A 26,988-nucleotide genomic window follows, 5' to 3' on the forward strand; every position below is an offset into this window, starting at 1 on the left:
CAGCAGGCCCAAAAGCTATGCCTTCCATGGAGGGAGATGGAGGGCTTCACTGCATACAGTGCAAACATGGCCTTCCAGAATGCTCTGTGTTTGCCTTCCCATCATGTACAGTCCCAGTAACCCACATTCTTTCCCACCGTTGGTGTTACCAGACCTTTTATTTCTTGCCAAGTCTGTTGGGCACACAGCAGCATCTGTGCTACTTAATCCCACATTTCCATCCCTCTTACAGGGCTGGCCAACTTTTCCTGTGTTGACTGGCCGATCCTCCTCCCAGTCAACCTCCTTCTCTCAGTGTGACCTGGGTTTTGGATCACGCTGATCTAGGTGTGTGATATGGTTTGGCTGTGCCCCCACCCAAATCTCATCTTGAATTGTAACTCTCAAAATTCGCATGTTTTGTGGGAGGAACCTGGTGGGAGGTAATTGAATCATGGGGGCAGGTCTTTCCTGTGCTGTTCTCATTTTGTGAATAAGTCTCACGAGATCTGACGGTTTTAAAAACGGGAGTTTCCCTGCAAGGTCTCTGTCTTTTTGTCTGCTGCCATCCATGTAAGATCTGATTTGCTTTTCCTTGCCTTCTGCCATGATTGTGAAGCCTTCCAGCTATGAGGAACTGTGAGTCCATTAAACCTCTTTCTTTTGTAAGTTGACCAGTGTTGAATATGTCTCTATTAGCAGTGTGAAAATGAACTAATACAGTGTGCTTTTGGATGGAGTAATCTGGGGTCTCCATTTTTGGTAACTGTTTGGATTGCTTTTTCAGATGGCAAGTTTGGGGCCTACATGCAGGTGCACATTCAGAATGATGGGCCTGTGACCATAGAGCTGGAATCGCCAGCTCCCGGCACTGCTACCTCTGACCCAAAGCAGGTAAGCCTGGAGTCTGGTGCCTGGCTCCATCCCTTGGGTGCCTGTAACATCTTTAGTCCCTGGAACAGTCCTTGGTCTGAGGAAATGCATAATTGCTGTAACCTTGTATTTATTTTAATACCTGCCTTCCCAAGAATGCATGTTTACAATGCACTCCTGAGTACCGTGGTGGGTGGGTACAGCACTTCTCCCTTGCCTCCTCCTACCTTTGATTCCAGAGGACATGTCCTGTGCAGAGCCAGGTTCTTCCCCTGGGCTTCTCTTCCCCTGGCCAGGTGCCATGGCGCCCACCCGCCCCTGGGTGGCAGCAGAGCAATGGCCCTGGATTGGCTGGTTCACCCATTCTGAATGGTTACCTGAAGTGGGTTTGGTCCCAGGTGTGGGTGGATGTGTCCCTCAAGGTTCGCTGTAAATCCCCATTTTTCTAAAGCAATGTCTGACCTGGATTTGCTGCCAATTTGTAAACTTTCATGAAATAAAAGTTAATTAAAGTAGAGAAAGGAAATGTGTAATAGTCCTTGGAACCTGTGTGGTCTCACAGATGCTTAGCATACTTGTAAAGGCTTAATTAACGCACTCACTGGATAGAGACACATAGGGCCTGGCAAGCAGAGGAGGAAGGACTGCGCAAACATTTCCATTCTTCCTTCCTGGTCTCCCTCCCTTGCTAGAATGCTGTGATGGCCAGTGATGCAGCGGTAAAGGGACAGCACAATGGAAACGTGAAGCTGGGCAACCTATTCAAAGCCAGATTTTTTTTTTTTTTTGGGGGGTGGAGTCTTGCTCTTGTTGCGCAGGCTGGGGCACAATGGCACGATCTTGGCTCACCGCAACCTCCGCCTACTGGGTTCAAGCCATTCTCCTGCCTCAGCCTCCTGAGTAGCTGGTATTACAGGTGCCCACCACCACGCCCTGCTAATTTTGTATTTTTAGTAGTGTCCTTGGGTCTGTAAAGGTTCTCACCGACCGAGGGCCCCGGTGACCTCACATTGCTTTATTTCATGCCCATTTTTCAGAACCCCTGTCTTGCCACTGTTGCCCACTTGCCCCTGGAAATGGCTGGAGCCTTGTTTCCCAGGACGCCATTCTCTCTGGGTTTTCCTCTTGCCTCTGGCTACTCCCTCCGGTTCTATTTGATCATTATCCCATAGTCTTCATTTATTATTCTGGTTTAACTCTATTTGGAGAAAAATTTTAGTCTAACTTTTTTTCATTCTAAATATTTTTCTGGAAATGGTAGAATAATACCTTTTGCCTTTAGAATCTTCAACTTTCTTTCAACCAGTACCCTCTTCTTGTTTAGGTCAAAGGGTACAAAGATGCAGTTATTTCAGACGAGTAAGTCTCAAGATCTAATGTACACCACAAGGAGTGCAGTATCATATTGTGCACTGGGAGTAGATTTAGGAACTTCTGGAGTAGACTTAGGAACTCTCAGTGCACACAGAATAAAAGATGGTAACTGTGTGAGATGCTGGACATGTAATTTACTTGACTGTAGTAATCACTTCACTATGTGTGTGTAGATCAGAGCATCATGTTGTACACTTTATACATAACCTACTGTCCCCAAATCAAAAAATCCTCAAGTAGGCATTTTTTAAACTTCTAACGAGCCATGTTAACTTATAAGGATAAAAAAGACTTTTAGTTATTTCTGAATCCTTTAGGAGTTTTCTTTTTAAATACACAAATTGTCTTGTGTCAATTTCATTTACGTGGACCAGTTTCCTGATCCCCAAAAGCCTCAGATCTTGTGCATTGCACTGCGCTTTGCCCCCAGCTCTCCAGTAGGTGGCGGCGGGTAGGCGCAGAAGGGTCCTGTGTTAGGTTGGTGCTGGCCTGTGCCTGGGGCCTCTCTCTGCCTTTTCTTCTCAAATTAGAAGGAGCTTCCTCTTGGAGCAAATAGCTAATTTGCTTGCTTTTGTTTTGATAGGAAGAACATAGCCAAATTCTTTTTACTGATAGATAAACATGTGTTTCTATCAATATAGCTTTTAATTCTCAGTGTTTTATTTTTCCATTATATTCCTTTTTTTTTTTTTTTTTTTTTTTTTTGAGACGGAGTCTCGCTCTGTCGCCCAGGCTGGAGTGTAGTGGCCAGATCTCAGCTCACTGCAAGCTCCGCCTCCCGGGTTCACGCCATTCTCCTGCCTCAGCCTCCCAAGTAGCTGGGACTACAGGCGCCCGCCACCTCGCCCGGCTAGTTTTTTGTATTTTTTAGTAGAGACGGGGTTTCACCGTGTTAGCCAGGCTGGTCTCAAACTCCTGACCTGGTGATCCACCCGTCTCGGCCTCCCAAAGTGCTGGGATTACAGGCTTGAGCCACCGCGCCCAGCCTTTCCATTATATTCCAATCAGTAATGAAAACTGCTACAATTACATTAAAGAAAAATGGTTCTTTTGGCAAATTTCAACATTATAGAAAAATGATTCTTTTAGCAGGTTCTTTTAAAATATAAATAAGTTCTTTAAACTATCTGAACAAATGAACAATGTATGTGTGTGTGTATGTATATGGATGTATATGTGTGCATGTGTATATGTGCATATATGTATGTGTGTGTATATGTGGATGGGTGTGCCCATGCGTGTGTGCATGTGGGTGTGTGTGCATGTATTTGTGTGTGTACGTAAGCACCAAGTGTCATTTTGGTATTTGATGGTGTGCTAGGCACTGTGAGGAAGAGAAGGAACTGCTGCCGCCCAGCCTGTGCAGCCAGGGATAGATTTTGGGCAACATAAACCTGAAAGGTTAATGCCAGTGAAAGAGGTGGACAGCATAAGGCAACTTAGGAAAGGTTACAAGACCGTTGAGTTTGTGCTCCTCCTTAGAACTCTTCAGTGCCTTCCAAGTGCATTTTGCTGAAGCCTTGCATTCCTTGCTGTCATTTCCCAGGGCCTGAGTGACCAGGCGTCCGTGGCCCTCTCTTGCCTGCTCTGCGGCCATCTTTCCCTCCATCCCTATACTTCACCTACTGTATCTGCTGTTGCCTCCTCTCCCTTGCTGAAAAGGTCAAGCTCTTTCCTACTTCGGAGCTCTTGTCTCAATTCCAGAGTCTCCTCCTCATTCTCCAAGATTCTCTGACCCCCACAGTTCCCAGGAGACCCATTTGGCCACTCTGCCCTGTTGCTCTGGTGGTTTATTTCACAGACTTCACACCATCTGCTATCATGATCCATACCACTCATAAAACTCAAGCTCCCTGAGTGTTGTTCACTGCCCTATCCTGCGAGGTGTCTGTGGGTGGGAGGAGTGGTGTTTGTTTAGCAGTGGTGCTCACAGCTGGCGGGCTGTGGTGTCTATGAATGTCCCGGGTTCAGAGAAGGCCATTGTTACTGCTGTTGCTGCTCAGCCAAGCGGGCCTCCTAGGGGACTGGAGGTTTTAGCTGACCTTTAAGGATATGGAAAGTAGAAGGGATTCCCAATTGTTTTCAAATTTCTATTTCAAATAGGGGTAGATTCTTATTTTCAAGAATCTCAGAGCTCTGCTTATGTGATGCAGCTACTGCTGGTGAAGACTGGGCTGGTAAAGGTAACCAGCAGTTTGCCTTTCTAACTGGACCGCTGCTTGTTTGCAGAACTGGCTGCTGCAACACCTGCATGCTTTCCATATAGCATACCCATCATATTATAGGCTGCTGCATGGGTTTCATGCTATGTTCTGGCAGTGAGAAGTTGGAAGGAGGACATTACATTCTTGCTCCAAAGGACATATTTCCAAAGGGAACAGGACATGGAAGCAGTAGCGGAACCAACTGACTGCTGTTGTTCCTGGTACATTTTTTGCAAGAGAACATGATTCTGGTAGGAACATCCTGCTTATTATTGCCTAGTGCATGATTGCTGGTACATGACCTCTTCCATTGGTGGCTAGATATTGGGAGATAACACTCTAGCCTGCCATGTCTATGGTAGAAGCTTATTCTTGTCTTGTTTTAATCTTAAGTGCCCTTCCCCTGAGTAGGGCTTGTTTTCCTGAGCCTCACATGGATGGGGGAGCAGATGGAGGTTTTTCCTGATGAGAAGGGCCATTTGGTAATTGAAGGACTCTTCCCTGGGGCCTAGGGCCCACTTAGTTCATAGTGTTGCCATTAATTATTTACGTTCTCATTTATTTAGTGCCATTAAAGACGTCATTAAATTGAAATGCTGGAAGGAGCTAAAAAAATGAACTTTCAAATATACATGTTTGAGTTAACGGACGTGTTTATTGACAAATCACTGGGATGAGTTGGCTAGCGAAACCTGGTGCCATTAATTTTACGGAGCTATTAATTTTACGCTCATCTGAGTATCACTATTGCTTTGTCCATAATTTTCTCTGTATACTTGTCTTATCAGCAAGATTCATCCCTGTGCCTGGACCTTGGAATGTCGAGTTGAGACATTCATGGCTTCTGTAGGATCTGAAAGAAATGTGTAGGGTAAGGGGCTGTGGGGGAAAAAAATTCCATTTGGTTTTTATATATTTATACTTCCAGTGACAGGGGCAGCCTTTTCATTACCTGCTGTGGAATCCAGAGGTGAAATGAAGGACACATGAACACACAGGTGGCTTGCTTCTACCAGGTGGCCCCATCACGGGTGCATAGAGGGGAGCTCTCACTTGCTACATATTTCAGTTTGGGGGACAAATCAGATGAGAAGTACTCTGAATATAAGGAAGAATTATGTTGTTGCTAATAACTTTGCATCTATTCATGGAAGAACAGTTATTTAAATGTACTCCTTTTCACTCTGTTTTTAGGCTTGAATTCTAGATTCTAGCTCCCTAATTGCGGTTGGTTTCAGCTTCAATGTTCACATGGCCTGAACCAAGCTCGAGTTGTTGACTTGCTGCAGGAGTATGTTTTAAAGTCTGGTTGCCAAGATGGTAGCCAGATCCTGTCAATTACTCCAGTAATATTAGTTCATTTTGTTATATTAATTTATTGAACAAACGTTGACTGAGAGTCCAGCTTTGTTTATGCTGAAGTATCACCAAAACAGTAGTGGGAACTCAGCAAAGCGTCCTCATTAGAGAGTTGTTGCTGTTGTGTAGTCTTTGTCAGTGACACTGGCTTCTGGGACCTAGGCTGCCGCATGGAAGGCCTCCTACCAGGGCTAGGGCGCCACCTGGCCAGACCTCTCACCACACATGGAACCACACCTGGATTTCTGATCCTTTCTGTCTGAACACCTGCTTTCCATGAATTATGAGATCAGCTCAACCCTCTGGGGAGTGGGTTGGGTGTAGAGATGGTGGGGCTCCTGACCTCACTCAGCCCAGCCCACTGCTCTGCACAGTCAGAATGTATCCTGAGTCCTTGTCAGTGCCTGGGGAAATGCCTGCCTATTGCATGAATGTTTGGTATGAAAGGGTGGGAGCTTAGCAGATGTTTTTCTTCCTGGTGGAGAGCTGTAGGGAATCACTTTTATCACTTTAATTTGTTTCTAAATAGATGGTTGTCCTAAGTCAGCTCATATTGGGCTAAAAAGAAGCCTTTACAAGGCTGGCATGACTGTCTCTTTGTTGGGGACCCATTGATGAATTGATTAATCAATTGACTTTCACCTTACTGTCTTAAATCCATAGCACAAGTTAAGGAAATTGCAAAAATTGAAAAGAGTTTTTTTCTCTGCTATTGGAATATGTCTGGTAAATTAAAAACTAGGATCTGTTTCTCTTCTACCATTGACACATAAGACATTTCTAATCTCCAACCAGAGCAAAACATCTGTTTTACTTTAAACCAATCTCTCAGGACACTAATAGGGTAGTGCATTTAAGGTTTAAGGGCTTTATTTGTTTGTTCCTGTATATGTGTTTTGGGCAGATTCCTAGTTATTTTAATCTTATAATCTCATTTGTGTGTGTATTAAAAAAAACTCCTTACCTTACTGACTTGACCTGCCAAAGATTAACATCATCCTTTTTATTCTCAAGGGAGAGAGGTAGAATTTTTCCTTCCATGGATTTGTACGTTGTGCATAGCAATAATTTAGTTAAACAAACTCAATATTTTAATTGGGAATTCTTAGCTTGTTAAGTAATTTACCAGGAGCTTTATAGTCCCGGGTAATTGTAGAAAAATGTTCTGCCAGTCAGTGGTGTTTTGTAGAAAACCTTGCCGAAACATTTGCATTACTAATGGAGAGAGAATGAATGATCTGGAAGTGATAGAAATCTAAAAAATGCAGCACTTACTATACTTTTTTTAAAGGTGTAGATAAAACACTCATCTACATAGAGGTATTTGCCAGCTTGCTGCAGTATAGGTGTAGTCTGTAATGACTGATGAGGTAGTTATCTTTTAAATCTTAGTCTCTAAGAGAAGGTTAGGCTGGGCCAGCGGGGTGTGAATTGGATTAAGTAGACTCTTAGGGGCTCACAGACTGGTCTGAGCTTATCCCACAAGTTTTGTGTGTGTGGATGTGTGCAAGTGCCTTTTGCTGGGAGAAAGGAGCCCAGGACTTTTGTCACATTTTCTTCAGGTCCCAAGAAGTGAAGATGCTGGTGGACTTGGGGGCTGTCATGTGCAGAGCTTACATATTCTTTCTCTACCAGAGTCATCCAGGGGTTGGTGTTAGTGTTCTTCAAACGGCAGACTGAGGACCACTGGCATCAAGCCACCCGTGGTGCTTACTAAAATGCAGAGTCCTGGGCCCACCCAGGTTTTCTGAGCCAGAGTTCCTGGAATGTCTGGACTTGGAAAGCAGGCGAGTAGCCCATTTATGTTTCTAACCAGGTCTTTGTGTGCTCCTAAGCACACTAACATTTGAGAACTACTGGAATAGAGAGAATCAGGCCTTGCAGTGATCATCTGCTCCACGCTTTGGTTTCTTCTGGACCACCCTGCCCTCCCTTCCCTACCCCCAAATGTCTAAAAATACTTTACAACCTATGTTACTGCAGCTGCCAGGAAGCAAGATGGCTTTGCTTGATTATTGAGGTCACATGTGAGGCTGTTCTTATTCATCAACGAGCCCTCAATCTCCCAACACCTCCTCCCCCCACCACACAGGCAGTGATGAAAATGTTTCCAGAACATGGTGCCTTCTCAACACAATTACAGGTGTGTCAGGGAAAAGCCGATGCAGCAGCAACAGCTCAATATGTTAGTGACTGATGATCGGCCTCTCTACTGGGTGACAGTGAGGCATGTGCTGGGAGAATAACTTTTTTCCTGGGAGAGATGAGCCCAGCATGTGGATTGCTCAATGACTGGGCAAGATTGTAGTGGTGTAGCCTCTTTAAGACTTGTAGTTGAAAGTAATTTATAGTTTTATTGGCTTTCTGAGTACCAGACATGGAATGCCTTACTCATCTGTCGAAGTGTTAATGGAACTGGAATAAAAACCCAGGATGATCGACATCTTAGCGTCTGCATGGAAATTGTAATTTAATGAAATGCATGAATGTGGAGGCTTCCGTGGGCAGTTGGCTGATCATTTACATTTAAACACACATGGGAAATTATTAAGGGCTCATATTTTATGATATATTATTACCTATTCAGTTCATGGTAAAAGCTTTTCACAGTGAATTGTAGACTAGTTTCCTGCAGATTATTTACTGTTTCATAAGTAAGCATCACAATTTTTTCTCCTTTGTGTCTCTGCTCATCCACCTGAAATGAACTCTTTCCCTGTCTCTACCTGCTGACATCTTCCACATCTTTTAAGGTTCATTTCAGATAGGTAGCTCTTCACACATGACACTTACCTCAGTACCCATCCAGGCAAGGCCTTTCTTCCTACCTTTGGCTCCCTATGACATGGTGTGGCAAGGATTTCCTAGTAGTAATGCCCTTGAATAAAAGCTTATGCTCATTTGTTTGTTAGTTTGTTTGCTTGTTCATTTATCCACTTATCCATCCACCCATGTGTCCATCCATCTGCCTACTCATCCGTCCATCCATCCATCCATCCATCCATCCATCCATCCAGTCACCTGCCCACTACCTACTCATCCCATATATTCATCCAGCAGATTGTTATTGGGTGCTTGCTCTGTGCTGGCCCTGCATGTAGGTCCAGCACTGAACCAACATTGTACCCTCATGAAGCCTCCATTCTAGTGGGGAAACAAACAAAAACAAGTATAATTTAAAATTCTGATGATACAAAGAAATCCAACAGGGTTAGGTGTAGAGAATGCTGTTGGGTAGAGGTCCCCTTAGGTACAAGCACTAGGGAAGGATGCTGAGATAAGAGGGAGCCAGTGAAGACTGAAGGAAGAGTGTGCCAGACAGAGAGGTCAGCAGATACAGAGCTCTAGGGTGACTGGTGGAAGAAAGGCCAGTGTGGCTGGAGCTTGGAGGGTGAGAGGGAGAGGGGCAGGACCTGAGGCCAGAGCTGTGACCTGGGCTTGGTGGAACAAGGCCTCATGGGCCAAGGTAAGGAATTTGAGTTTTATTGTTAGTAAGCCAAAGACCTATTAGAATGTTAAGAGCTCTGATGTGTATTTGCAGAGATGGATGAGATTGGGTTTAGTGTAGGCTGGGGATCGGGGGATGTGTGGCTTGTGACAGGGTGGCAGAGAGGACATTTAGGAGCTGTCTGGATACACTTCAGAGGCCCTCAACCACTCTCACATTCTGCCTTCCACAGTAGAGCTTTTGTGTCAGTGACTCATGTTTGGTTCTTTCATACTGTGGCTTGAGCATTAGAGAGTAATACTGCAAAGTTCAGCCTCCTACAGTTCACTGCAAGAATGACCCCATTCTTGCCTCCAAGGCCAGCACAGTGGAGGGATTCCATGTCATGAGTTTCTATGATGACATCAGATATTAGACATCAAGGAGTGCGATGTTCACCCCTGGTTTTTAGTGATCCTTGGGCACAGTCTGGACACAAAAGCCAGAACTTGTTTGATGGTTTCTTTTCTTTTTTTTTTTTTTTATTTAAGGAAAAAAAAAGTAAGTTCAGGGAAGCAGGCTCCTTTTTTCTGGTCAACATGAAGCCAAATGTTTCACTATTGCCCAGTTTTCCCCCAAATACAAAAACATTAATTATAAAAAGATACTGTAAAAAGCCCAAGAAACATGTATATTGAATTTGATTTATGTATACTATTGTAGCTAATATTTTCAGGGAAATTTCTAAATGTCTGTCATAGGAGCTTGTCAGAAAAAGAAAGATTTATTTTTGGAAAAGTATGTTTCTTGGTGTTCATTGAGCTTGGAAATTATGGAGAGTCATTGTCAGAAGGAAGGCAGCTGCTCCAGAGGCGGAGTGGAAGTCAGGACTGGAGAAGGTTGTCCTACTGTGGGCTCCAGCGTGCCTCTTGCTGCTGGCTGGTCAAGAGTCTTGCAGCAGCCACTTCATGCCTCACTAGCTCCACCATCGCAATGATTTCTGTCAATAGGAAACACAAAAGAATGGCATGTCTGTGAATATTCTTCACATAAAATATATTCCTTTGACTATTTTCCATAAAATGTGAAGTCAATTTCTTTTTCTATTTTTAATCATGAAAGTGAAGCCCGGAAGCCTCAATTTCTGTGTAATGGAAAGATCTAAGTTTGTGGCCTTGTTTCCATTTTCTACTTCTCCTGCTAAGTCAGGAACATGATACTCACATAATATCCCCCGGGCAGTGGCTCTGTTCAGGAATTGCATCGCTGTTTGACTGCAGAGGGAGGGCAAAGGCTATTATTAACCATTCGTGTCATTGTTGGGTCATGAAACCTTCAGGGGATAAGTACAAGTTCTATAAAATTTCATTTTGAAATCCAGACCAGATCTGGGCTTATGCTCTGAGGATTTTTTTTTTTTTTTTCATGTTGTCCCTTTGCCCCCTTCATTTTCTCTTGGGAAGAGTCTCTTATTATCATAATTACTACTTGAAAAAAAAAATTCCAAGCAAGCAAGCAGTGTATTAACTGGAAAGTAACAATTTAGAAATGTTATTTTTTGATAGTAAGCTTTTATAGTATTCCTGGGTAAAAAGGTATTTTTATAGAAACAGTTATTTTCCTATCTTTTTTCTCATGAGTCCATAAAATAGCATTTTTATATCAATTTTTGTTATACCTAATACATAAAATCAATATTCTTTTAAGAATTTAGAAGTTTAAGATACACTAAAAATATTTTTGACAATAACTCTCATTCTCAGAGGTAGCGCCGTTAATAAGTTCTATGTATTTACTTCCAGACTTAACAAAAATATGTTTACCCAGATTTACACGTGGTATCTCTGGGTGCGTGTATGTCAGAAGATTTTTTAAGATTATGTTAAATTGTACATAACCTAAACTTTTTAAGTATACAGTTTCGTGGCATTAGTATATTCACATTGTTATGCAACTATTATTATCACCATCTATCTACAGAATTTTTTTTTTTTTTTTTGGGAGTCCCGCTCTGTCACCCAGGCTGGAGTACAGTGGAGTGATCTCAGCTCACTGCAACCTCCTCCCGGATTCAAGCAATTCTGCTGCCTCAGCCTCCCGAGTAGCTGGGACTACAGGCGTGGGCCACCACGCCTGGCTAATTTTTATATTTTTAGTAGAGATGAGGTTTCACCATGTTGGCCATGCTGGTCCCAAACTCCTGACCTCAAGTGATCTACCCGCCTCAGCCTCCCAAACTGATGGGATTACAGGTGTGAGCCACTGCTCCCGGCCTATCTACAGAATTCTTTTTATCTTACAAAACTGAAACTTTACCCTTAAATAGTAATTCCCAATTCTCTTCTCCTTTCAGCTGCTGGCAACGACCCTTCTGTAATATTTTCTGCCTTTTGAATTTGACCACTCTGAGTATCATATGAATACTCATATGGTATTTGTATCTTTGTGACTGGCTTATGTCGCTTAGCATAATTTCTTCAAGATTCATCCATGTTGAGCCTTATGTTCATAGCATGTGTCAGAGTTTTCTTTTTATGGCCACAGAATATTCTCTTGTATACCACATTTTGTCTATCCATTCATTTATCCATGCACACTTGGGTTATTTCCACTTTTTACTTACTGTGAATAGTGCTGCTGTTAACACTGGTGTACAAATATCTTTTCAACATCCTGCTTTTAATTCTTTTGGGTAGATACCTAGGTACAGGTTGTGGATCATATGGTAGTTCTTTGTTTAATTTTTTGAGGAACCACTATACTGTTTTCCACAGTGTCTGTACCATTTTACATTCCTACCAGCAATGCACAAGGGTTCTGATCTCCCCACATCCTCACCAACGTTGGCTGTTTGTGTGTGTGTGTGTGTGTGTGTTTTCTGATACTAGTCATCCTAATAAGTGTGCAGTGTATCTCGTTGTGGTTTTGATTTACATTTCTCTAATGATTAGTGATGTTGAGCATCTTTTCATGTGCTTATTGGCCATTTGTATATCTTCTTTGGAGATCTATTTCAGTTCTTTGCCCAGTTTTGAATTGGTTTGTGTTTTTTTATTGTTGAATTGCAGGAGTTCTTTATGTATTCTGTACATTAATTTCTTGACAGATAGATGATCTGCAAATATTTTCTCTCATTCTGTGGATTGCCTTTTCACTCTGTTGGTGGTGTTTTTTGATGTACAGAAGTTTTAAATTCTGATGAAATCCAATTTGTCTATTTTTTGCTTTTGTTGCCTGTGCTTTTGATATTATATCCAAGAAATCATTGCCAAATCTAAATCATGAAGCTTTTTCTTTATGTTTTCTTCCAAGAGTTTTTTAGTTTTAGCCTTTACATTTAGATATTTGATCCATTTTGAGTTAGTTTTAGCATATGGTATAAGGTGTATGATGTTTTTACTTGCAGACAGGTTGGGAGAGCAGTATCAGGGACTTTATTTTCTGAAATCACTTGAGAGCAAGTTGTTAGCCTGATGCCTTCTCACCCCTGAATTCATTAGGATATTTCCTGCAAACAGGGACATTTTCTTATAGAAGCCCCAAAACAGTCGTCAAAATCAGAAAATTAGCATTGACATTTTACTAGCAGCCATCTTCAGACTCCATTCATAATTTACCAGTTATCCCAAGGAGGTCTTTTATTATTATTATTATTATTATTATTATTAAGTTTATTTTCATTGTCTCAAGGTCTGCTGCACTCTGGATCCAGGCTGTGTCAATAGGGTAGTGTGGTGCCTCTTGTACCTATCTTGGCCTCCTACAGTTCTTTTTATTTATTTTATTTTATTTTATTTTTTATCATAGGGTCTTGCTATGTTGCTCAGGCTGGTTTCAATCTCCTGGGCTCAAGCAATATTCCTGCCTCAGCCTCCCAAAGTGCTGATATTAGAAGTGTGAGCCACGGCACCTGGCCACGTTCTTTACCCTCTTCAGAAGTCTTAGCTTGCAGTTTCAGCAGAAGGATAGACTCCCAGGAAGACCGTGAGAGAGATTTGGGACCCAAGTTGATAATAGCAAATACACTGAACTTGAGTGTTTTCACCATGTTCTGGCTCTAGAAAAGTGAGAGTTGTTAGTGAGGTTGGTGCTATTGTGTGTATCTTCTGTACCTTGAAGTCCCTCAGAGATCTTGTCCCTGGTTGTCTTGTTCTAAGGACACAACAGGTTCCCTTTTTCTCTGAAGATGAAATCTAGATCTTTGATTTTGGAACCAAATTTGGACTCTTGACTTTGGAGCACCGACTTCTCCCTCCCTTCCCCTCCCCTCCCCTCCCTTCCCTTCTCTTCCCTTCCCTCTTTCTTTCCTTTTCTCTCTCTTTTCTTTTCTCTCTCTTTCTTCCCTTCTTTTCTTTTCTTTCTTTTTTTGTGATGGAGTTTCACTCTTGTTGTCCAGACTGGAGTGCAACGGTGTAATCTTGGTTTACCGCAACCTCTGCCTCCCAGGTTCAAGTGATTCTCCCGCTTCAGCCTCCCCAATAGCTGGGATTGCAGGCATGTGCCACCATGCCCGGCTAATTTTGTATTTTTAGTAGAGACAGGGATTCTCCATCTTGATCAGGTTGGTCTCAAACTCCAGACCTCAGGTGATCTGCCCACCTCAGCCTCCCAAAGTGTTGGGATTACAGGTGTGAGCCACCGTGCCCGACCTGGAGCACCAATTTCTTTAGCAAGTTGTTCTCTGGAATCAATCCCAGGGTATGAGTTTTTCATAAATGCCTTGTTGAGAATGCATAGTTGAGAGGTGCTGTAGGTAGTATGACACCGTCTGGCTTCTCTACCAGGTTGATCTTGCTTTTGGCTCTGGCTTGACTCTGAAGTCTCAGGTCTGGTCTTTTCTGGAATCTGTGCCTAGCTCTTTGATTCTGAAACCAAATCTGGATTCTGGGCGGATCTTCTGTATTGATTTCTAAAGCAAGTTTGATAGCATAATCCGAGTAAAGTTTTTGATTGAAGGTATTGATGAGAATTTTCTTTTTTTTTTTTTTTGAGATGGAGTCTTGCTCTGTCGCCCAGGCTGGGGTGCAGTGGCCGGATCTCAGCTCACTGCAAGCTCCGCCTCCCAGGTTTACACCATTCTCCTACCTCAGCCTCCCGAGTAGCTGGGACCACAGGCGCCCGCCAACCCGCCCGGCTAGTTTTTTTGCATTTTTTAGTAGAGACGGGGTTTCACCGTGTTAGCCAGGATGGTCTCGATCTCCTGACCTTGTGATCCGTCCGTCTCGGCCTCCCAAAGTGCTGGGACCACAGGCTTGAGCCACCGTGCCCGGCCGATGAGAATTTTCAATTGATCTTCTGTGAATTTGGCTGTACCTATGATTTGTTGCTACCATCTTGTGTGAAGAATTGTCTTTAGCCTTGCTGGAAGAGAGTCCCAAGAAGGTCTTCAAAGTGAAAGGATCCAGTTCAGAATCATGCCTTGTATTTGGTTGTCATGTGTCTTTAGCGTCCTTCATTCTAGATCATTTCCTCAGTCTTTCCTTGACTTTCATGACGTTGACTCTTTGGAAGAATACGGGCCCATTATTTTGAAGCGTGTCCCTTAATTCGTGTTTGTCTGATGTTTCCTTAAGGTTAGATTCAGGGTGTGTGTGTGTGTGTGTGTGTACACGCACTTGTATGTGCACAGGTGCTTGACCTAAATGGTCCTTTACTGCGTATGTTTTTCTGCAACATGCTTTCTTTCCCACCCCACAAGGGCATTTGTGTGGTTACATATGCAGCTAGATCATTCATTTTAACTGCAAGATGGGATTCTGTCCTATGAATATACTGTATTTTGTGTAGCTATTTTCCTTTTGATGGATTATGGAGTTGGTCGCAATTTTTTGCTATTACTAATGATGATACAAAAATCCTTTTTTTACATCTCCTTTTGTGGATCTAGATTTTCTAGATAATAGAAAATTGCTCCTTTATAATGTTTGCTATTGTTTTTAAAATTTGAAGTATTTCAAGCATACTAGAAGTACAGAGACTGGTATAACAAAATCTTACTTTAGCACATGTTAATATGGGCTCTAGAATATTTAAGTTGGTAGAATTATCATTTTATTCAATAAATGGCTAAACTGGGAGATTTACAGGGAATTGTTCTAAGTTAGTGTCTCACTGAGTGAGAATTATTGTTAACGATAAAATTGCCTCAAAACTATGTAGCTTTTTTCAAGAAGGAGATATTTTGGGAAAACCATCAGATTTAAAAAACAGAATATATATACCTCCCAGATGTGACCTGTGAATAAAATACCAGGTAGGCCCAGCCAACTTTTCTTTTATGCTTCTTTCATGTCTTTCTTAATAGAATTTAATAAAATGAATCAGGAGGAGGAATCATCAAAGGTTAAGAATAATAGACCTGAAAGAGTTGCTTGGAACGATGTGTAGATTCATTTCTCATCTTGGTTCCTTTGCTTGGCATCAGGTGAGATGAGATGTCCATTCAGGAATTCATTCCAAGTCTATTTCAGTACCCAGGATAGATTTGAGATAAATCAGTTCCATACTGAGGTGTGACATTAGGCAAATCAAGGGAAGGAGAAGGAAAGGAATCAGGTCAGAGCTCAGCTTACTTCACTCAACTGTGGGATACGGGGCCTGGCACAGTGGCTTATGTCTATAATCCCAACACTTTGGGAGCCCAAGGCAAGAGTATTGCATGAGCCCAGGAGTTTGAGACCTGCCTGTGCAACACAGCAAGACCCCATCTCTACAAATAATAATAATAATAAATTAGCAGAACGTGGTGGTGCACGCATGTATTCCCAGCCAGTCAGAAGGCTGAGGTGAAGAATCGCTTGAACCCAGGAGGTTGAGGCCACAGTGAGCCATGATCGTGCATCTGGACTCCAGCTTGGGCAACATAGTGAGAACTTGTCTCTAAATCAACCGATCAATCAATCAATCAATCAACTGTGGTACATGGAATTCTATAAAGATAGATAGATGAGAGATAGAGTGAGAGAGAGATAAATTCAGGACTTGGAGAGGAGTGCAGCATCAGGAGTTTTATTGAAGCATCTCATTTTTCGCCTGTGGAAATAGAAACAAGGAGGAACTGGTCTCCTAATTTACATACCCACAGGGAGAAATCTGTGTGTAACTCTAGATTGCAGTGCCCAGACCAGAAGCAGAGGCATGTGGCCAGTTGTGTCTTCCTACCAATTCTGGAAAAATGAGATACACTTAGGTAGCAGCTCCTGCAAGCTTTGGAGATGTGGCCTCAATATCTAAAATGAAGTCTCTGTGTGCCTGTTGTTGGGTGTTTTTGTTTTTACCGCTTAATCGCATCCCTAGGAGAATTCCCAGGTTTGCTTGTTAATAGTGGAATACTATACAAAGGAACCACAGAGGTTTCTTAACATTTACACTACAGTGGAATCCTATTCCTGGCTCAAATGGTGTTTTGCAGAAATGTGGCATTCGTTTTTATGTTTTGGTAGCTGGGTTATGGGTAAGGATAAAAGGTCTGTGGCTTCCAACCTGAAAAATAACAGCAACAACAGGAAGCACAACCGGGAGTCAGTTTGGGGCTTTGATGGGTTCATTTTTCATAGTGTTTGAAGGACTATGTATTTAAAGGCAGTGAGAATGAAATGTCAGTATTTTAGCTTATGACACAGTGGACATGTTTCAGTCATCAGTTTAAGATTCTGAGCATAGTGTATAAATAGTAATTCCTAGGGTATTTTTTCCTTCATCCTTCATAGAGATGTAGAATGCTTGGCATTTGAAATGAGGCCATCCAAGGCCTTGGATTGCTGCTGCAGATAGTGGAGGCCTGTTGGTAGACATCTACCTCACATTTGTGTCCAAGGCCCTGGGAGAGACCAAAGCAGAAGCGAGGCCTTACTGGACAGGTACAAGGCGTTGGCAGGCATGGCACACCTTCACTATGTACCCCGTCTTCGTGGCTGTCAACGCCTGTGACGACTTGGTAGCTGGCTTTGGTCTGGCATTTGTTCTGTAGATGGCTGAAATGCCCATCATGGAAGAAGCATGTCATCATGGGTTTGTAAGGAAAGGGGCTCTCCTTGTGCAGATACCTGCTGCTGTGCACACACCTTCCCATGGAGCTTGTGGGCCGCATCTCAGTGTGGAGGACAAGGGGGTCCCTGGGCTTCCTGTAGTCCTGAATCTACCATTCACCCTGTCTGTCTCTCTGTTAAAGGCTGGGGCAATACAAATGATGCTGAGTGTAGTTTTGTCCTTTCTTTATTTTTCCTCATGAAAACCCTTGAGGAATTAAAGGAAGGAAAAGAGGAGTAGCCTAAAGCAGGTCTGGGAGTTGGGTGCCTGGGAATTCTGTCAGGACTCCTGCTAAGTGACCTTGGTCACATCACAGAGCCTCTTGGATTTGGTGTCTTCATGTGTCAGGTTAGAGGGTTGGGCCGGGTGATCCTATGAGACCTTTCTGGTGCTGGAAACCTGTGACTCTGTGGTGTTGACAGTTGGCCATTTGTAGGTCTACCTTCCTCATGTGCCTTCATTGACTGTCTCTGTTGACAGTGTTTTTCTTTAGTCCTTATTCTCCAGGAAAAGCCCATAACCTAACGTGGTTTTGAAATCTCCACTGGGGACCCTTAGGAACTGTGCAGGCATCAGTCTCTGTATGCTGATGGAAATCAGATGTCGAGAGAGGAGGGCATGCATGTTAATGAGCCATATGGACCCCATTGCATTTCAGGCTCATCAGCCCTGACCTTCTGAGACGAACCACTTACATTTGGCTTTAACTTGAGCTCAGCAGAACAAAGTAAAGCTCTGACAATGAGGGAATGGAATTCCAACTTTCTCTGCTCTTCTAATCAATCAAACGGAAAGTCTCAAAGGCCAAGTATTTCAGAAATAACAAATGCAAATAACTTAATTTGCATCGCGAATATATTTTTTCCAAAATGTATTGGTGTTTTCATTGGCTTTGAGTGAGAGGCTCATTTCTATACTTGACCCTTAACTTTACATGTAGAAATGGGGGTGGTTGCCTCCATTTGGTTCCTTTTTATAAATATTTATTAACTACCTTTCATGTGCCAGATTTCTGTGTGGTGGGTACTAGAAAGAGCAATAAGCCATGGTTTTTTCTTCAAGAGCTAGTCCCTTAGTGAGACAAAAGTCACGCTGGGGCAGTTCCGAGAGGATGTTATTTGCCCGGTGCTGAGGGAGTGAGTGGAATACAGGGAGGCTTGGTGGGGGCTTGGTCATCAGAATAGGTGTCCCTGAGCACAGAACAGATGTCTTAGTTGCATCTCGAAGGGCGAGGAAGAGGCAGCTGGGTCTGAAAGCTTGGAGCAAGGGTGGTGCGTGCCCGGAAGATCAGAACATGAGCATGGAGGCTTGAACCTCCTGGGGAATGAAAGCAGGTGAGTTTGATGGGGCAAGAAGGCAGGGGGTGGGGAGAATGATGAGAATGGAGAGGCAGCCAGATGGTGGCAGTGCTGTGTCCTGGTAAGGAGCTTGTACCTTCGTCCTTTGGCGGTGGGCAGTGGACAGCCACTGAGGAGGGTTTGGCAGTGAGGGGAAGGTAAGAAGTACTCCTCAGCTGTGACCCTCTGGTAGCAGAATGGCAGATAGACTGGACTGGGCAAGGTAAAGGAGGCAGAAGGACCTGAAGGGTGAGAACTGCTGCACTGGGCCAGGGTAGAGAGGAACAGAGCAGGAACAGATGGGCAGGGGCCAGGGGAGAGTGGTGTCATCAATCTAGATGGGGCCCACATCAGGAGCAGGGCTTTGAAAATATCTCTTCTGTTCCCTGAATCACTGTTGGCCCTGCAGGACTAGTGTTCTCTTTGTTCACCTGATCCCTTCTCTTTGGTGCTGATAATCTCCCTCAAATAGCCAGTGACCCTTGGATTTTGGCTCATATTTATAGATAAACGACCAGGTCACTGGTGTAGGAGGCTGGTGTAGTCTTCTCTGATATCATGGCAGGCATTGCTGGGAGGCCAACTGGAGGATCTGTGACTGTTGGTGGTAGGTGTGCTTAGTACTTGGTAGCTTTGACCTAAGCCACTGGTTTTCAACCTTGAATGTGCATTAGAGTCACCTGAGTTGCTGTGAAAATTCCCAGTGCATAGGCTGTACCCCAAGCCAATGACACCAGATTCTCTGGGGGTGGGACCAGAGATGGTTGCATCTGCAGCTGAGTTTGGGAGCAATGATCTGGGATGTACAGTGAGGGACCAGGAGGACAAGAGAGTGCCCAGTGCCTTGCTTGGGGACCTTTTTCCTAGGCCATCCACAGGTTGAATTAGAGCATTTTCAGGGCTCAGTGTAAAATGAAAAATGCCAGACTCCTTGTTCAAAAAGCAGTAGAAAAGTACTTTTAAAGGCACTGAAAGGCAAAGCATTTTCCTTTCTTTTATCTCTCTCACTTCCTCCTCCACTTGTCATGGTGCTTTTTATTTTCTATTATGTCATTATAACCAAGGACAAATAAAAAATTTAAATTATTAGTGTGAATTTTACCATTTATATTGTGCAGTGCCAGTTTTAAATGCAAATTTAAGGCTGAGGCGGGCGGATCACGAGGTTGGGAGATCGAGACCATCCTGGCTAACATGGTGAAACCTCGTCTCTACTAAAAATACAAAAAATTAGCTGGGTGTGGTGGCGGGCGCCTGTAGTCCCTGCTACTTGGGAGGCTGAGGCAGGAGAATGACGTGAACCCGGGAGGCAGAGCTTGCAGTGAGCTGAGATTGCATGACTGAACTCCAGCTGGGCAAGACAGCAAGACTCCGTCTCAAAAAAAAAAAAAAAAAAGCAAATTTAACTTGTATGTGCAATGACCAGAATTACACAATTGGTGTTTTATAGCTCCTACATCATATGAATTTGATTCTTGCCAGAACAGTGGGAACTAACACATTCCTTCTTTTTGTCTCACACATGTCCTGCCACCACTGTCTTGTTCAGTTCACTGATGAGTCAGAAGGGACTGTCAGGTTGGGGAGCCGTGGGTCACCTTATTTGCTTTCTGAGTCAGCACGTCCAGGGTAAGTGGTGGCTAACACAGGACAAGACTTGAGCGAGAAAGACTCTGATGGGCTTTCTCAGCCATTCACTTTCTTAGAACACCATTGCTCTTTCTGTGTTCAAGGCAAGTTCTGGTTCAGATGGAAAGTGTGAGCTCTTGGGGCTGTCAGCCCCCTCTTAGTTGTAGAAGTAACACACTTACTGTACATGTAAGTTGAGTGTCCCTGAAACCCCATGCATTGTGGGCCCACCCAGTGCTGTGCTCAGGGAATCCCAAGTGCTGTGCTCAGTGGGCAGCAGGGAAAGGCATCAGACCCGCATACTGTGTGTATCACCTCCGCCTATGCTCATGCGCCGCAGTCCTGTTGGACTTCACCTGCAAAACACACATTTGAAGGTAAAATTGGGCCAGGTGTAGTGGCTCACACCTGTCATTCCAGCACTTTGAGAGGCGGAGGCAGGTGGATTGCTTGAGTCCAGGAGTTTGAAACTAGGCTGGGCAACATAGGGAGACATTATCTTTACAAAATTTAAACAAAACAACACACAAAAAAAACCTAGCCCACTGTGGTGGTGCATGCCTGTTAGTCCCTGCTACTCAGGAGGCTGAGTTGGGAGGATTGCTTGGGCCCAGGAGGTCAAGGCTGCAGTGAACCGAGATTGCACCACTGAACTCCAGCCTGGGTGACAGCAAGACCCTATCTCAAAACAAAAACAAAAGCAAAACAGGTAAAATTGTTAACGGTTTCCACATGGCTATAGCTGAGCATTAAACTAAGTGCAGAACCAGTTGAGTGCGGGGCCCTGTGTGCCTGCTCAGGTCATACGCCTGTGAAATCAGCCTTGTCACCCTGTCATGTTGCAGCCTATCACGGCCCCATCCTCCCTGCCCCCATCCTGGCCATCCTTCTCCATGACGAAGTCTGCCCTCCTGCTCTGTACTCTTGGCCTGCACACTGATCACCCTACTTCATGCTGCAGCTGCCCTGCACTGAACCCCCAGTGCCGCACGCTGCTCCACTTCTGACTTCCTTTGTCAGACTTATCTTTTAAAATATTGTCACTGTATCTATTGGTTATTTACTTTTTACATTTATTGTCTCTTTCCCCTGACAAAATATAAGTTCCCCAAGGGCAGGGATCGTAGGCCAATTATGGGAAAGCAAGAGGCAGCTCAGAATTGACTGTGTGCTATTTGCTGTGTATGGTTGTGACATGTGATAAAGCAGGCATTACAAACTAAAGGCAGATGGAGGATTTCTCAGTAGGTAGTAATTGGGCAACTGGTTGCAATTATGGAAAATTAATCATTTTAGATCCTTTATACCATACTTCAGAATAAATTCCAGTGGAATTAAAAAGATAAACGTAATTTTAAAAAATCTCACAGAGGGTACTGGCCTTCCTAAATATAAAAATGTGTTACGACACTCTAGTAATGCAACAGATGGTACTGGCAGAGCAGGAGAGAAACCTATTAGCAGACTGGATGGGAGACCTGAAAAAGAACCTGATTATTTATGGGAAGTTGAGAATATAATAAAGGATACCATTTCAGAGCAGTGGCAAGAGGTGGATTTTCAAAAAAGCTGTTACAACAGCTGGTTAGTTTTTGTTTGTTTGTTTTTTTAGATGGAGTCTCACTCTGTTATGCCAGTTGGAGTACAGTTGTGTGATCTTGGCTCACTGCAACCTCCGCCTCCTGGGTTCAAGTGATTCTCCTGCCTCAGCCTCCAGAGTAGCTGGGATTATAGGTGTGTGCCACCACACCGAGCTAATTTTTGTATTTTTAGTAGAGACGGGGTTTCACTGTGTTGGCCAGGCTGGTCTCGAACTCCTGACCTTAGGCAATCTGCCCACCTCCGCCTCCCAAAGTGCTGGGATTGTAGGCCTGAGCCACCGCTCCCAGCTAACAGCTGGTAGTTTTAAAAATTGTTGGTACATAATCTGCCTAGCTATCTTTCTGTGGCTCCTTTGCCTCCAGTATATTCTGATAAAGAGAGGGTTTGTCTTAACCCTCTCATGACTGCCCCCTTTGAGAGTTGTCTCACTGCATCTTGCTCCTGGCCAGCGTTAGAACTTTCAGGTCCCAGCATAGACTGAGCCCTGTGCAGCTTGGGCCCCTCCCCAAAATAGCTCAGTGAAATTTTTCTGGAGAGCAGTCTGAGCATCAAGACTTTTCAGAGCTCCCCAGGTGATTCTAAACTGTAGCTAAGGTCGAGAACCATGGTTTTAGTAGGTTCTGGCATCCTTTTGGGGCATAGTCCAAGATCTAGGCTAAGAACACTGCCCCAAAGGATAAGGGCATAGGGCTTGCCGGATTCTTGTAGTTGGGCAGGGATGGAGGTGGATCTGGGGTCTTTCAAACCAGCCCACTTATTTAAAGTGGACAGAATGCTTTCCAGGCTGTGTGTCCAGAGGATGAGAGGTAGGGCCTTTAGCCACTGGTTCCTGTCCCCATTGGCAGTTCAAGCAGGCCAGCAGGCTTGCATGGCTTCTGAGAAGGCCTTATGGCAAAAAGACCTGCAGTGCATGGTGAGGAGTACTGACTGTCAGCTGAGCTGACGCTGATGTGGAACTGTCTGCAGTGGCTGGGGCTGGCATCAAGGATGGGCCCAGGGGGCAGCATGCAGGCACTGAGAAGTGTCTGCATTTAAGTCTTTGCATAAACTTATGTACTCCATCCTTGAAATTAAGTGCACTTCTAGGCATTTAGGGGGTTCCCCATAAATATTAGCTGAAAATTATAGCTATAAAATGTTTTCTAAAGCAATAAAAGAAAAATGCCATTTTGGTTTTTTTCAGTTTACCATCTATAGTCAGGTAGAGTAGCTCCTAGGATTAAAAGTCAGTCACAATATTGGACAACATTTTTACTTTCTGGTGTCTACTTGGCTCCTGTTCAGAAGCTGGTAGGCTGAGCCTAGCGGGGCCCATCCAGCTTTTGGACCAAGCCAGGTGCAGCCTGGAGGGCTTCAGGGGACCAAAGGACCCTTCCAGGGATACACAGGTAACACTCCTAGCTCCACTTTGGAGCAGTGTGTCTCCACCTGGGCTACCTCATCCTGTGTGGTCTTAGGGGGCTGGCACACATAAACGGACTCCACTAGCTTTGACATTTCCATCCCACTGGAGCACTTTGGTCTCATTTTTGATGAAGCACTCTCAACTCCAGCTTGTAGACCTGCTTTGGATATCAGGAGTAGTAGTAGCCGAATTTCCATCAGTATGAAGCAGTAGAAAGGGAGGCATAATAGGAAAAATGCTTCGTAGACTGCAAAACTCTATGCAGATATGGGGTGGGACTAAAAATAGTATGATAAATTGTGGATTTTTGCTGAATTTAGAACAGAATGATGGATGCTGTCATGTCTGTTTAGGGACTAAATGGCACTGGGGAATAGAGGAGAGTGGTGTTCAGGAGCAATTGTTGGCTGACTTGCTTAAGAAACAGAATTTTTGCCAGTGTGTCTGAGACTTCCTGAAGCAAAAAGGGATCACTCAGCTGCGGTTTGGGGCTTTTAGCAAGTGGGTTGTGGCCACATGGCATTGACTTAATTAACTAATTAATTAAAGAACAGAGCAGGCACAGTGACTTACGCCTGTAATTCCAGCACTTTGGGAAGCTGAGGTGGCCATATTGCTTGAGCCTGGGAGTTTGAGACCAGCCTGGGCAACATGGTGAAACCCTGTCTCTACAAAAGATTAGCTGGGTATTATGGTGTATGCCTATAATGTCAGCTGTTTGGGAGGCTGCAGTGGGAGGATCATCTGAGCCTGGGAGGTCGAGGCTGCAGTGAGCCAAGATCGTACCATAAACTCCAGCCTGGGTGATAGAGTGAGACTCTGTCTCAAAGGAAAAACAAACAAACAAATAGATTCATAAATTAACTATCTTTGAACTTACGTATTAGTCTGAAGTATGCTAATATATGAAAGTAACATGTTTGATTTTTGAGTGTGAAATAAGAAAACTCTAAAAATTAGCTTATGAAATTCGAATACTTTTTACTTATTAGTGGCTTGTAATTACTGTGAAAGGTATATGAGCTAAACAGACAAATAGCATACTTGTTTAACAATTAGACAGTGGTTAATTCATAAACTTCTAATCGGACATCTCTCTTTGGTTAGTAGCTCTGGCATTCTTTCCAAAAGTTTGTTTACTTTTTAAAAATGAAATGTTAGAAAGCTGTTGTTTTGGAAATGTATAATTCCAAAAGTAAACCTTGCTTTTGAAAAATGAAATTGTTATATGTGAAGGAGGATTATAATAACAGAGCATCATTGTTAATAAAAACACATTTGAGAACAAACAGTTTTGAAGTTTCAGATCCATGTACATGACCCTCACAGCCATCATGAGAGGGGAGGAGCATGGGGATGGCCTCAAATGACTTGTTCAAGGTCATGTGACCTGGCTAAGTGAGACAGCTGGGCCCCAATAGAAAACAGTCTTTTAGGCTGCACAGCTTTAGATTTTTTCTGACTGAACTTCCTTAAATATTTCTTTCCAATTTATAATATGGTCTGTTTAAACAAATAAAGCTCCAGAATTTCTCAGACCAGTGGGTGGCTGATATGGTTTGGCTGTGTCCCCATCCAAATCTCATCTTGAATTTTATAATAGCTCCCATAGTCTCCCCATGTTGTGGGAGAGACCCAGTGGGAGGGTTTTCCTGTGCTGCTCTCATGATAGTGAGTAAGTCTCAGGAGATCTGAGGGTTTTATAAAGGGCAGTTCCCTTGCACATGTTGTCTTGCCTGCCACCATGTAAGATGTACCTTTGCTCCTCCTTCAACTTCTGCCATGATTGTGAGGCCTCCCCAGCTATGTGGAACTGTGAGTCCATTAAACCTCTTTTTTTAAAAATAAATTACCTGTTCTTGAGTATTTCTTCATAGCAGTATGAAAATGGACTAATGCAGTGGCACTGGGTCCTCTTAAGAGTGAGCTGCTCTGGAAAGTATTCAAGTCCTTACCATTTGTTCTTCGAAGGCCAGCTCAGTTCAGTGTAGTCGCAGGGGTTTACAGGTCTATCTGTGGACTCTCTCCCCAAAGGTTGGCTGGTGTTAAGGAGAGTCTCTCAGTACCTGTGTGCAAAGCCATTGTTCAGTGCTTACCCATTCTGTTGTGTTTCTCCAGGCCAGAGCTCTGGGAGTCACACTGGCTCATCTCCAGAACCTGTATTTTTCACTGTCAGAAATATTTTCTGTCTCTGATGGGCTGGGAAAAAATAATCTGTTCAACCTGAGAAAGCTCATTTAAAAAAAAAAAAATTTGTTGAGTAAAGTTTCAGTTGGTAAGGGAGGCTTTGGTTTTATACATATGCAAATAAAAGTCTCTTACATTGCTAAAAAAACCTTTTACTTTAAAAGCATTAATCAATATTAACAGTGCTTTTAAAGTGAGGTTACATTATTTTAGAAAGTAATCATGATTCAGAAAATTAATAAATGCTTATGGATCATGCTTATGTATTTCATTTTAATCTGTAGTTGGGAATAAAATTATTTCAAAGAGTGTTTTTGGTTATTAGAATGTTTAGCTATGTTATAACACTTAAATTTAATTTCAGTAACAACAAAACAAGAACCCATAATTTTAGGATCTGTAATATAGCCTAGGAAATGAGGTCTGGTGGGAATGCTTCCAATTTAGTATCTTTGTTTTTCAGAGGAGGTCGTGAACTCTCTTCAATTAATCTAGATACAGATAGCTTCGATTACCACTGAATTTATATGAATGATATAGTAGACTAATGAGTTAATCTGTTAGCAACCCATTCTGACCAGTGATGTACTAGGTCAGTTGCTGTATCTGTATGAGTTAGTTTTCTTGCTTCTTTTAGTGAGAGCGATAATTTCTGTTTATTGCAAGGGTAAGTCTGTTTTAATTATGGCAATTTTTTTCTGAAATACTTATTTTTAAAACTTTGTATTATAGAAAACTCCAAACTCACATAAGTAGAGGGGATAGTATAATGGACCACCATGTACCTATTATCCTGTTTCAACAATTATCAGCCATCACAGAAAGTGCATGGGCATCCCTGTGGCATGGCAGGGCTGTAAGTATGGAGAATTGAGAGCCCTGCTGGAGGGGAGCATTGTGGTTGCAGCACACATCATATCAGGGGCAATACCTGGGGGTCCCTAGAGAGTATTTCATTGAAGGCCATATTATTTTCCTAATTGATGGGCATTTTGTTTGTTTTCTTTTCTTTTTTCTTGTTTTTTTGAGAGGGAGTTTCACTTTTGTTGCCTAGGCTGGAGTGCAATGGTCTGATCTCGGCTCACTGCAATCTCTGTCTCCCAGGTTCAAGTGATTCTGCCTCAGCCTCCTGAGTAGCTGGGATTACAGGCATGCGCCACCATGCCCAGCTAATTTTTTATATTTTTAGTAGAGACAGGGTTTCACCATGTTGGCCAGACTGGTCTTGAACTCCCGACCTCAGATGATGCACCTGTCTTGGCCTTCTAAAATGCTGGGATTACAGGCGTGAGCCACTGCACCCGGCCTCGTTTGTTTTCTTTTTTTTTCTAACACAGGCAGCGTGGCAATATTTTTCTATGTAAATACTTGCTTGCTTCTGTTTTCTTTGTAGGAAAATGGAGGAAACATCTAGAAATAAAGGAGGCTTGAATATTTTCTTTCTTCTCTACAAATATTTTATTGTGCCTTGATAATTTTTAGCACTTTGGCTTTTTTCTTAGAAATTCTAGGTTAATTATTCTCTACATGGAACCGTCTTTTTTTTGTTTGTTTGTTTTTTTTTTTTTTTTTTTTTTTTTTTTT

At 43.2% G+C, this 26,988-nt stretch overlaps 1 protein-coding gene and 1 pseudogene across 2 annotated transcripts in view; one reads left to right on the forward strand and one right to left on the reverse strand.

Annotated features, from left to right (window-relative positions):
- Positions 1 to 26,988, forward strand: part of DTD1 (D-tyrosyl-tRNA deacylase 1) — a 191,579-nt gene that overhangs the window by 34,275 nt on the left and 130,316 nt on the right. For both annotated transcript variants that reach the window (XM_025400276.1, XM_025400275.1), the window contains exon 4: positions 767 to 873. In XM_025400276.1, the coding sequence (XP_025256061.1) occupies positions 767 to 873 (107 nt within the window). The remainder of the gene's footprint in view (positions 1 to 766; positions 874 to 26,988) is intronic.
- On the reverse strand, positions 13,258 to 17,305 carry LOC112633144 (annotated as a pseudogene).

This window comes from Theropithecus gelada, chromosome 10 (genome assembly GCF_003255815.1).
Source record: "Theropithecus gelada isolate Dixy chromosome 10, Tgel_1.0, whole genome shotgun sequence".
Taxonomy (NCBI): Eukaryota; Metazoa; Chordata; class Mammalia; order Primates; family Cercopithecidae; genus Theropithecus; species Theropithecus gelada.